Source organism: Rhipicephalus microplus, chromosome 6 (genome assembly GCF_043290135.1).
Source record: "Rhipicephalus microplus isolate Deutch F79 chromosome 6, USDA_Rmic, whole genome shotgun sequence".
Taxonomy (NCBI): domain Eukaryota; kingdom Metazoa; phylum Arthropoda; class Arachnida; order Ixodida; family Ixodidae; genus Rhipicephalus; species Rhipicephalus microplus.
In genome coordinates this window covers 34,603,914-34,616,528 of record NC_134705.1, presented here as the reverse complement: position 1 = coordinate 34,616,528, position 12,615 = coordinate 34,603,914, and the positions used below count along the sequence as shown (strand labels likewise).

The 12,615-nt window shown below is 46.9% G+C and overlaps 1 protein-coding gene across 1 annotated transcript in view; it reads left to right on the top strand.

Annotated features, from left to right (window-relative positions):
- LOC119167671 (epoxide hydrolase 4) overlaps positions 1–12,615 on the top strand; it is a 212,322-nt gene that overhangs the window by 143,768 nt on the left and 55,939 nt on the right. Inside the window, exon 5 of the mRNA XM_075865908.1 lies at positions 6,923–7,035. Coding sequence (XP_075722023.1) covers positions 6,923–7,035 — 113 coding nt within the window. The remainder of the gene's footprint in view (positions 1–6,922; positions 7,036–12,615) is intronic.

Genomic DNA, 12,615 nt, shown 5'->3' with positions numbered 1-12,615 from the left:
CGACGGTGACACGGCCAGGCACCTCGTAAGCCGTGGAGTTCCGCAAGGCGCCGTCCTGAGCCCCATGCTTTTTAACATAACACTCATTGGCCTTGAAGCTGAGCTTCCCGACGTTGTCAGAATCAGTGCGTATGCGGACGACATATGCATATGGGCATCTGGAGCAACGCGACCTTAACTGCGAGCAAGGGTACAACAAGGCACATCAATAACATCTAAGTACTTACGTCGTCAGGGCCTGGAACTTTCAATAGCAAAATGTGCTGCATTGGCATTTACGAAGAAATCAATGTCGCGGTACCCAATCTTCGCTCACGGAGCAGTGATTCCCGTGGTTAAGCACCACCGCTATTTAGGGGTCGTCATTGATCGCAACCTGTCCTGGTCAAAGCATGTGACTGTGCTGAGAAACAAACTAATCAGTTTTGTGTATGTTCTTCGTGTTATAGCAGGACTAAGATGGGGCCTTCGGAGAAAAGTCTTCTGCAGTTATACAAGGCATTGTTTGTGGGCTATATAAGGTACAGCTCACCTGTGCTTTCCAGCATGCGGGCAACGCGCCTTCGTACTTTAGAGAGCCTTCAGGCACGAGCACTGAGAATATGCCTTGGCCTGCCACGGTGCACATCTACCTCTGGCACTATTGAGGAGTCACGCACATACCCTATACAGGTTTACACGTCCTGTGAGCCTCTTCGAGTGCACCTTCGTCTGCTGAACCGACATGCACAGCACCCGTTATCTTCGCTACAAGTGGACCGACCAGGCTGTACCTATTCGCGATGCCTCGATACGCATAGACACATGATCCCGTCAGGCTTTGCACCTGCCGTAATCCCTGCAGTGCCTCCATGGACATTGACTAAACCGCTGGTGTGCTTTCACATACGTGGAATTTCGTATAAGTCGCATGTTTCTTATATTGCCCTCAAGCAACTCACCTTGGCACATTTAGATGACCGATACAGCGACTCTGTGCACATTTACACCGATGGATCCGTAACTTCATCCGCCTCAGCTGCAGCCTTCGTGATCCCTCAACTCGGTATTTCCCGACAGTACAAATTAGATCATAGGTCATTTTCGACAGCTGCAGAACTTGTTGCTATACAAGAAGCCATAAAATTTGTGAACGACCAAGCACCGCGTAAATGGACGATTCTGTCTGATTCAAAATTAGCGCTTCAAGCTATCTATTCTTGCTTAAGAAGAGGCCAATTTTACGAGTTAACGTTAGGAATCGTCCAAGCATTTGACCTAACACACAGGGGCGGTCACTTGATTACACTCCAATGGATTCCTGGACACTGCGGCCTGGTTGGCAACGAAACAGCCGATAGCGAAGCAAGAGCGGCAATATACAACGCTTCTATGTACGTCAAAGTACCCTACTCGGGAGGTGACGTCAACACATTGTTGAGATCACTCATGCACGAATGCGCTGCCACTTACTGGTTGCTACCAGATCACCGGAACAAGCACCTGCGGGAAACAGACCCCAGTATGACTTTTCGTCTTCCAGATAAAATCAGCCGAAGACATGCTAACATACTGCACCGAATTCGCCTGGGCGTCGCCTTCACTCGTCACTACACTCACCTAATCGGCCGTGCGGACAGCCCAAATTGTGAACGCTGCCAAGTGCGCGAAACGATAGCTCACATATTTTGTGACTGTGCATTATACGTGGCACAAAGAGAAATGCTAACTGCAACGTTGGCAAGCATTGGACGAACACCATTAAGTGAAAGCCACATATTGTCAGCGATGAACGACCAAACAGTGTCGAAAACTGCTACAAAGGCTGTTCTAGACTTTATAAAAAGCACTGGACTAGAAACTAGACTGTAGGGTACTATACTAAGAGGCTACTGTACATACGCACCACCTCTTCTTGTCCCCATCATCACCCTTCATCCCTCTTTCTTTCCCCTTTCCATTATCTCCTGTGTAGAGTAGCAGGCTAGAGCGAACTAGCTCAGGCCGACCTCTCTGCCTTCTAATAAATTCTCACTCACTCACTCCCACCTTTAACCACTTCGAGTTTATGGTATATACTAGTTCACTGTATTCATGGCACTGCGGACCAACGCTCGCTAAACCTTTCTAAAACCAAGGAGGCTATGCCCAGCGAGTATAACGTAGCAACCTTTCTTGTCGGATAGTGCTCAATGTACATGCCAATGACTGCTAAAGGGGAATGAGGGACAGGAGAATTCGGCTTTTAGCTAACGCGCACGCTGTGAATTTTTCATTGTTCAACAATGCACAGTAAAAATCTCTCACCGGGACCACCTTGGAGGTCAAAATGTAAGACTGGTTGCACACTACGACTACAAATACGACTACGAGGGACGAACGGGTGCCACTATAAAAAGCTTCGCCCCTAAAATGTGCATGCCTCAGCCTGCCTAGCAAATCATCAATACGGGGTAATGGGTATACGTCTTTCTTTGTCACGCGGTTTTAGCTTGTGGTAATCCACACAGAAGCGTAAGCTACCGTCTTTCTTCTTAACAAGCAAAACCGGTGACGCCCAAGGGCTTTTTGACGGCTGATTGATGTCATTGTCGAGCATTTTCTGGACTTGTTCTTGGATTACTTCGCGCTCTTTCGGTGTCACGTGGTATGTGTTTTGTCGAATTGGTCTTGCCGTCTCTTCTGTTTTAATGCGGTGCTTTGTCAGTGGCGTTTGATTTACCCTCGAGGTCGATGAAAAACGATCTTCAAACTGGCCGAGAATATTTAGAAGACTCTGCCTCTCCGCTGGCGATAAATCTGTGCTCATGTGGACAAGTGGTGGTGCTGAAGCGGCGGGTGTCTATGCCTGTTTCGCTGCGAAGCACTCGCGGAATTCTACCATTTGTTCGAAGTATGCAACTGTGGTATGCTCTGTAATATGTCGACGCTCGTTGGTGAAGTTCGTCAACAGGACCTCTGCTTGCCCAAACACTACACCTACGAGACTTCTGGCAGTAGCAATGCCTCGAGAGACACTAGTTCCGCGACACTTTCTCCGGTATGCTGCGTGTTACACGTGACAGCGACGAGGTGGCATGATAACGGTGACATGGTCACGTCATAAATGACGCGCATGGGCTTGCGCTGCAGTGCTGCGCAATAGTCCGCTGAAAAGGTCAGTACACCGTCCGGTATATTTTTGATTGCACCGTACTCTAGGAAGAAATTCATACCCAGATATCCTGTTTACAACATTTAGAAAAAATAACGAAGTTTACGACGAATGATGAATCCTCGATCTTGATTCATGCGGTGCACTTCGCGGTAGGTGTCAGCAGCTGGCCTCCAGCTCCTCTAATTTGCGGTCCCGTTCATTCCATTTTTACCTTCTTGAGTTTGTCGGCCAGATTCGCACTGATTATTGAAAAGTCCGCACCAGTGTCGACCGTTGCCGTCACGTCGAGACCGTCAATGGAAAGTGTAATGTCGGCGGTGACAATGTCGTCATTCGTCGATGCATTCGAAATGTGTGGCGCTTCGTGCGGCTGTAATGGGCAATTTTCAACTTTTCGGCAATTTGCAACCTACCCCCCTAAGGTCGCTGCTTTTAGTTTCCCCGGTGTGGACTTGGAGATCTTCCTCTCGCCATGTCCGTGGAGCTACCTCTATTAGATTGGGGGAAATGACCAGGAGAGGGCAAGCTTGACCGGAACCCAGGAGAAATGTCCCGCGGGATCGTTGTGCTCGTATCAACGTTCCGTATTCCGTTGAAATAGCGCCGAGGGGTAGTGGACTGAAATCCTTGGTACCCGGCGACGCGGTGAAGACAATACCGCGCGATGTGGCCTGCTTTCCCACAATGGAAGCATAAGGGCCTGTAGTCAGGGGTACGCCAGATGTCGGTTTTGCGGAGTGGAGCTCGCATCCGCGTCGACGTTTTCCTGTAGTATCAAGGCACTGTCGGTGGCTGTTGCTGGTGGTACTGCTGCGCTGGCGGCACGTTAGATAGCTGTCGACGAAGAATTTCTGCATAGGTTGGCATAACTGTGTCAGTGTTCGGCTCGGGAAGTGGAAGAGCTCGCCTTATCTCTTGGCGCACAACTTCTGCGACCGATGTAATCACGCAGTCATTCAGTGTGGCGGTGAGCTTGTTCACCTCTTCTTGCACGATTTCACGTATCAGGTCACTCAAAGAACGCTTGTCAGGTGTCACAGCAGTCATGGCGGTTGCGCTGACTTGTCCGCTGTTTGGGTGATCGTAGTGGCGGTAGCGTAGCTGTAGTGCGCGTTCGATGGCGGTCGCCTCCTTCGAAACTCCGTCGACGCTTGAAGGTGGCTTCCGCACGAGACCAGCAAAGAGCTGCTCTTTAACACCGAGCATGAGGTGACTGATCTTTCTGCTTTCGGACATATCGGGATCGGCTCGATGGAGGAGAGGAGCCATGTCCTCAACAAACATAGCAACAGATTCGTTTGGCTTTTGAATCCGTGATTCGAGGAGTCGTTGTGCATGCTCCCGCCTTTCGGTGTTTGCGAAGGTGTCCAGGAACTTCCGCTGGAACTCGTCTCCTATTGACCACACGGGATTAGTGAACCATTAGCGAGCCCCGTCCTGAAGAGACTTCCTTGAAAATTGTGTTTGCGTGAAGGGTTTGTGAACACTCTTCGAAAGTGCTTGCAGAGTTAAGCTTGCTTTCTGTTCTGTGACATATTTAATATTTCTAGGAATTATTCAGTAAACAAAGGTAACATATAAGTAGAATCTCGTTGATGTGTTTTCGAAGGAAACTGGAGGTATTCTCTTGAAGTGATATTAACTTAACAGGGTTTGGTGGTAGTAGGCGAAAATTGCAATAACTAAAGAGGTTCGCTAATAGTTACGTTGGCGGGGAGAAAATGAAGGTATTGATAGGTGGAGTTTAACATCTAAAAACCACCATACGATTATGAGAGACGGCTTAGTGGAGGACTCCGGAAATTTCGACTATCTGGTGTTTTTTAACGTGCACCCAAATCTGAGCACACAAGCCTACAGCATTTTCTTCTCCATCGAAAATGCTGCCACCGCAGCTGGGATTCGATCCCGCGACTTGCGGGTCAGCAGCCGAGTAACATAGCCACTTGACCGCCACGGCGGGGCGGGAATTAAAGGTAATGGGCTGAAGAATGTATTATGGAGAATCGTACCAACAGACTTGCACTGTATATTTCTGATCGCTATGTTAGTTACTGCTCCCCGTATCTCCCTATGAAGTCTTCGAAGCGTCTTGCACTGTACGAAGATTTGTCATATACAGCAGTTTTCACGCATGAGAATATATGTGTTAGAATGTATGGCATCAATCAATGATGTGTAGCCACTTTAGATTTGTAAAACACGGTACAACAATGTCCCGAGAGGACGCTGTAGATACATGCATTGGACTATCTTGGGCTATTAAGCCTGTGTTCTCTTGTTTTAACACGAAAGTGCTTTATGCCGGAGTTCACCACAAATCCACTGACATAATTTCATCACGAAAGTGGCGTTAAAAATGCATATAAACAGATTGTCAGAAAATCAGAAGGTAAGCACCTATCGCGTTGAAGTGAGCCAGCAACCTCTCGATTTCCAGTGCTCGCGCTAACCACTACGCCACAGAGCGTACGCTATCTGTAGTGCTAACGGCAAGCCATTTATATACACCGTACACCCTCTGGCAGTCCTCGGAGCTTCGAAACTGTAGCGCGTTTGCGTTATCAGTGGTGAAATGGGGCGACCGGCTCGCTTTGGACGTGTTCTAAAGGTCGTCGCCTCCATGCGCGCGCGCTTAGCAAACTCATTTCGGGAGAGAACGAAGGTCACTTCGCAAGTCGCCACGACCACGTTTACTAAAAAAGCGCGCTGCTGGCACACGACGCAGTAAAAATTGTGACAATTGTCCGCACTTGTCCTGTGCATACTTGTACGCTCGTTCCGTGCCTCTGTCTTTCTGTTTCAACAGCATACTTTAAGTGTAGAGCTGTGACTACTATTAGTCCGCGCTTGTCCTGTCTTTCCCAATTTCGTGCGTGCTTTGTGTTTGAGGTGTGTGCTGCAAGTTTGTTGCTGCTTGCTGCTCCAAGCGTGACTTTGTAATTTGTTGCTGCTCCTGAAACAATCAGAATAAATGATCAACTACCTCTGTAAGGAGACATTTCACTTTTGTGTTATATCGATTGCTAGATAAGGGGATCAGCCACGCCCAGTTAGTATGTCGTGATGCCAGTTAATGAAGCCACGGAACATCGCATAAAAATCCAACCATTTTCATGCGCACGTGTCTACCGTAACATTGTTCATTTATTATTAAAAGTACAAGACACGACGGTTAACATCCCAACCTAACGGCACTCATTCCCGTTCGTAAAATAGTCTATAAATAAATAAATAAATAAATAATCAAATAAATAAATAAATAAATAAATAGGCAACAAATCCGACACAGAGCAAAGTAATACCCCGAAACAGACTAAATAACAAGATCAAGGCCTTCATGAGAGCTGGCACTTCAGTACTTTGGTCAAGATTCGACAGTGATCATCCAGGTGTAATATGACAGTTGGGCTGCCATATCAGCTTGTGTTTCTTGTTTTTTAGGTGATCTTGGTCTTCGTGTGCAGTGGTAGTCGCTGTATGCAGTTAATTATTTGTCTTACGCTATTTTTTGAAAGTGGTGATCATAATTGTCGCCCCAATAGGCCGGCCACGTGCAAATCTACTTGGTTCGAATGTCACTGGATCTAGGTCAATTCACATTTTAGAGTAACTAACAAACACGAATACAGCAATTGCATTACAATTTTTATCTTGATTGGGACAAAAATTACGCTGTATCTACTTCGAGCTTTGCCTTGTTATCCGGCGTCTCTTTCAACAAAAATTTTTCTTTGTCGAGCTAATGTGTTCCTGTGAAACCAAATAGTGTTATTTACGGTGCAGGGTTGTGGTACCTGACCTACGTGGTTACGGACAGTCATCCAAGCCTTCAAGCGTCGACGAGTACCAGATCTCGAAGCTTATCGGAGACGTCCACGGTCTCGTCAAGTCACTCGGTATGATGCGCGCTGCTTATGCAGGCACGGCGTGTAAAACTTGTGCACTCAGTGAAACATTTGGAGCGATAGACGACGCGCGGCTTGTTTGAGCGTGCCACTCAGCAGTAGCCGATGAAACTAGCATCAGTTTGTGTAGCTATGTGGCCAATTAGGTTGACGATTCTTGTCGAGGAAACAAGGAGTGTTGAACGTATTGAGCGCGAACAAATGAACAAATGTCCGAGCATACCATACTATTTTGACATAGAAGCGCCAACCCATTCTCGAAAAGTGACCATTAATATTTAACAAGGTCATGACGCTGACGAAGGAAACAATCGGCGCCCGAAGATGACATTCTTTATTTAGCTGCACTTGTGGCCGGGAAATGGACAGTCAGACTACAGCCATACACATTGGCACTCATAGCGGCAGACAGAGCGTCAGCCGTTGAGGATCTGATCCGCAGAACAACGCGTTGGCATTTAAACATGTGGAAGCGAGCATCGAACATTATCACTGGTGACCACGTTTGTTCGACAATAAAGTTTGCTGCTCGTGTTTGCGTGCTCAAGCCTAACAGATGATCCTAAAGTATAGAAACAATCGCGAGTTGAACAACTAAACAGGTCACGCGAGGAGCGACAGATGAGTATAGGCGCAGTACTCGCATGTAGTCGTCACCTGTTACTTCTCGTGAGTCCTGTTCAGTTGCGCAACTCACGGTGGTTAGTATGTCAAAACAACAAGGCTAACCGAATAGCGGACCCTTTGAAAGATGCAAAAATAATTTGCAATGCTCTCAGAGATTTATTCAAGAGTTCGATGAAAGTTCGTCAAGTCAAGTATCATTATGACTAAGTAAATACGGTCTCTGACAAAGCCAACGTAAAAAAAAACAAAAACACAGAGATGTTTAGGGAAGCATATGGGTTCTTTGCTCACACTAACAAGGCAAGAGCTATATGTTAATATTTTTTGTGGTAACAAAATTTTGGCGTAAAAAGTGACACACGGTTTAACATGCTTAGTGTGAACAAAGAATTCCCATGCGCCCCGAAACGTCTCAGCATTTTTTCACGTTGACTTCGTCCTTGACCGCATCTACTTCCTTAGCTATCAGAAATTCTGGCGTGGTTTGTGTAAGGCATAGGACACAGTAAGAGAGGGTGTGTCAGTGGCAAGAGCATAGCGAGAAACCTTTTCCGCGAGAAGGGGGATGTTCAGGCAAACTATGTGTTTTCGTGCGTGTATATATTTGCAAGCAAAAGCGGAAAATTTCGAAAAGGTTGACCCCCTTCCTCCCACAGGCTACACCGATGGTGTGCGACAATATCTGGTGACCCACGTGTAATCGAGAACAACCGGGCAAAGTAACCTATCTTGATCGAGGTGATAGCATACCAACTCGACCGTGGAGAAAGCAGAGTGCTTAAAGTTAAGAGAGGTGGGAAGAAAGAGTTCATTGCTTAAAAGGCACATTTTAAAGAATCTGCGTTTAAATGCGGGCGATGTGACTTCACAGGTTTTTTTTAAACATTTAGGAATACCATGCCCACCGAGACAATACTCAATTTATGAGCGCGCGGACTGTGCTAGGTGTTTCAGTGATAGGTCTCACAGCAGCCGGCAATAAGTGCGTCATAACTGGAAACTTCTCGCATAGATGCTGAATTGTAGATTTCGGCCAAAATCAAAATACTATCCTTTATAAATATGTGTGGTTTATTCATATTATTTTATTTTATTTACAATTCACTGCAGTCACAAAGTACCATGCAGGTAGGAAATTACACAGTTGGAAGTTTACAAGCACATATGGAGCCTTAAGACACACAAGCTCACATAAGAGCGACACATATACAGGAAAAAAAAACATCTCCAGCCCTCCGCTCAAATAGTCATACTTCCATATTCAAGTGCAACATATATAACAGCTAGCAGTTGTAGAGAGAATAGAAAACCTCTCTCTGAAATAAGTCGAGTGTGTAAGTACAGTATTTACAATTTAAGAAGTACCACTGCATTAAAAGCATACTGCAAAAAGTGACAAAATACACAACTGAAAGCGAAGAGAAAAAAAAGTCACATGGACACTCAGTAGTTCTTTGCAATTTCAGATGGGTATGTGGAGCCTTTGTAAATGTACTTGCAGGTTCTAAAGAATCAATATATTTTATAGCAGCCAATTCGGATCAGAAATGGTTCATGGAAAAAAAAGACAACTTCGAAAATTTAGCGAGTGTTTGATAAAAAAAAGAATATGTGCACGTCGATTTTTCGACGTGCACAACAAAAATGGCTGAAAATACGCACGCAAATTCACACTAAGTTTGTTGTAATAAAGCAAGTATGTAAATTTAAATCTTGATTACAGTAGCTTTTAGTGCAAAATAAACACGAGAGAAGAACAAACGCAAACTATCCACTTAATTTATTTTAAAGGCACTCAGGCAAACACATATTACACGTCAAAAAAGTTATGAGTCACGTTAGCAAAAGATTAATTTCATTAGTGGCAGGCGCTCAAATAATCTGTCTCAGTGGCAGGCAATATGATCGAAGGTTTCGCTACGCATGTCTAGCCCAATCTGTCAATAAAGAATGCTCCTTCAATCTCTCGTGCAAACTATCCTTTTAATCTTGCGACCAGCTAATTTTCTGGTAGCAAGGGTGTGCGGCCGCACTCCCTGCGACGTAAAGGAAGATTAGAACAAGGTGTCCCTCTCAATGAAGCCTTACGATCTAACAATGTATTGTTTAAACACCAATCCGTCTGCCCAAAATAGAATTTTCTGCAAGATAATGGCGTATCAGGTAGTACCTTTTCGCCACATTCGACGAATTTATCATGGTGCTTGATGTCACACCCATGTCCCACTTGCTCTGTCCCAATAACTTCTTACTCACAGCCGCACAAATCTGGCCGAGCTTGTCAGAAGCAGAAAAAAATTGGCAGATCCCACGTACAGTGGGAATCAATGATATGCGAAGCACAAATAAGAATGGTTGATATGTCACTTTAAAATCAGCACAACGTTACGTGGTGGAGGTAAATGATGCCGAGCATGGCTGCCATGTCATGCTTATCATGTTCGGTGTGTCATTTACCTTCGTCTCTATTCACGGCACGTGATACCAAATTTAGTTTATGTAAAGCTAGAGAAACGACTGCGAGCACGCTATTAGAGTGGTACGTTGTCATGTTCTTCCATCACACTCGTGTCAGAATTATCTTGTTTTCAGCAGTCATATATTTCGTTAGCCAATGGCGTCACGTAACACGAAGTTTGGTATATGCAGAGCTAGCAAAACGGCAGCAAGCGCATCATGAAGCACCCAATATACTCCAATGTACCGTTGACGCACGCTGGGAACAGCGATGCTACGTTAGCAAAACGCGAGCACTCTGTAGTCTGACGCCAGAAGCGTCGGCGTGGCCCGACGGCAACCAGCGCGAAATGCGAAATGCTGCATTTTGCGCCTATGTGTTACCCAGACGCCACTGCGTCTCCCTTTTTTCGTGAGTGAGGGACGCTGGACGCGCCAAAACGCGCATGCGTCAAAGGAATCCAGTACGGCTGGTGCCTGCGAGTATATGGTAGGACCGGCGCCTGGCGTGGCAACGCCGGCGTGACGCGACGAAATGAACGACGGCGAGCACGCTCACCGCGTCACGTCGAAATGTAATGGCGCCTTCACTGTGGCATGCAGTCTTGTTGTCCCATGACGCACATCTCATGATTATCATAATTGCACCAGTGACAAACCTTCGTCATCAATTGACGACACGTAATACCCAGTTTGGTATATGTGAAGCTAGAGAAACGGCCGTGAGCGCATCATGAGTGTGGAATGTAGTCATGTTGTTACATGATACGCATGTAGTGATTATCACGCTTGGATGTGTCATTTACGATGTCATCGGTTCTCGTCGCGTAATACCGAATTTGGTTCATGGGAAGCTAGTGAAACGGCCGAGAGCGCTTCATGAGCATAGCATGTAGCCATGTTGTTACAGACACGCATCTCATGCTTATCATGTTTGCACCAGTATCACACCTTCGTCATCCATTCACTTCCCGCAATACCAAATTTGGTATAAGTGAAGCAAGCGAAACGGCTATCAGTGAATTATGAGCGTGGCATGTAGTAATGTTACATGACACGCCTCTTAAGATTACCTTGTTTGCACCACTCATGTACCTTCGTCATCCATCAACGTACTGTACTACCAGATTTCGTATATGTGAGGCTAGCGTGACGGCCGTGAGCGCATCATGAGCGTGACGTGTAGTCACGTTACATGACATTCGTGTCATGATTTTTATGTTAGGGTCTGTCGCTTGTGTTCGCCGTGCAATCATGCCATAACATACCAGTGTTGCAGCATGCCATGTGAACGAAAACACTGCAAGAGATGCAGGATCATGAAATGTAAATCAGGACATTCATGACATAGATGTTATTGTAGTGGAGCATACGCACTAACGTGTATGCGCCTTCCAAAGAGAAGGAAAAACCCCGTGCTCTGATTGCACGAGAACCTGGGCCACCTTTTGCCAGACTTGTCGTACGGCCATTTTTCGTTGCGACATCGTTGCGACTTCTTCGGTTCAATAAACGTCATCACATTTGGTGGAGGCTGCTGAGATCCCCAAGCAGACCTGGAGCTCCGCTCTCGCAAGTTGCCCGAGAGACCACTGCAAAACATGGCTGACGCAGTCGCCAACCAGCCCATACCAGCCCATCCAGCACCACCGGCTGTCCCGTCTACCTGCCCCGGCGCTACTCGCCAACGCGACCCACCAATCTTCAGCGGCAGTGGTGAGCAAAACGTCGAAGACTGGCTCTCCTTGTACGAACGCGTAAGCGCCAGCAACAAGTGGGACAACGACTCTAAGCTCACCTACGTTATCTTTTACTTGGCAGACGTAGCTAAACTTTGGTTTACGAACCGCGAAACCGCCATCGCCCACTGGTCCTCCTTTGAGACACTCGTCACTGAAGCGTTCAGCCGACCAGAGGTCCGCAAGCTCCGCGCTGACCAGCGCCTGCGCCACCGAGCCCAGCAGCCTGGCGAGACATTTACTAGTTACATAGAGCACGTGCTCGACCTCTGCAGGTGTGTGAATCCATCTATGCCCGAAGAAGAGAAAATTCGGCAGATTCTCAAGGGCATCGAGGATGGCGCATTCCAGATGTTGCTAGCGAAAAAAAAGCCCGAACACGGTGGCAATCCTCGTAAGCCTCTGCCAGAGCTTTGATGAATTGCGCCGTCAGCGTTCCATCGCCCGACAGAGTGTCCCACCGCCGGATTCGATCTCGGCCGTCGCACTCACAAATGCCAAGGTTTGCCAAGAAAGTCTGTCCAACCAGATCAAAGGCTTCATCAGGGAGGAAGTCGTCCGACAGCTCTCCCTGCTGCCGCATAGCGACGCGCCCACCGCAAGCCTGCCTACGACACTGCAGCAGGCCATACGCACGGAAATTTGTGATGTCCTCCCTACAGTGCAGGCCCCTTACCCATGCACTTCAGTAGCACCTAATCTCTCAGCTGTCGGCTACGCACCACGTGCACCACCTTCACCTCTCAGC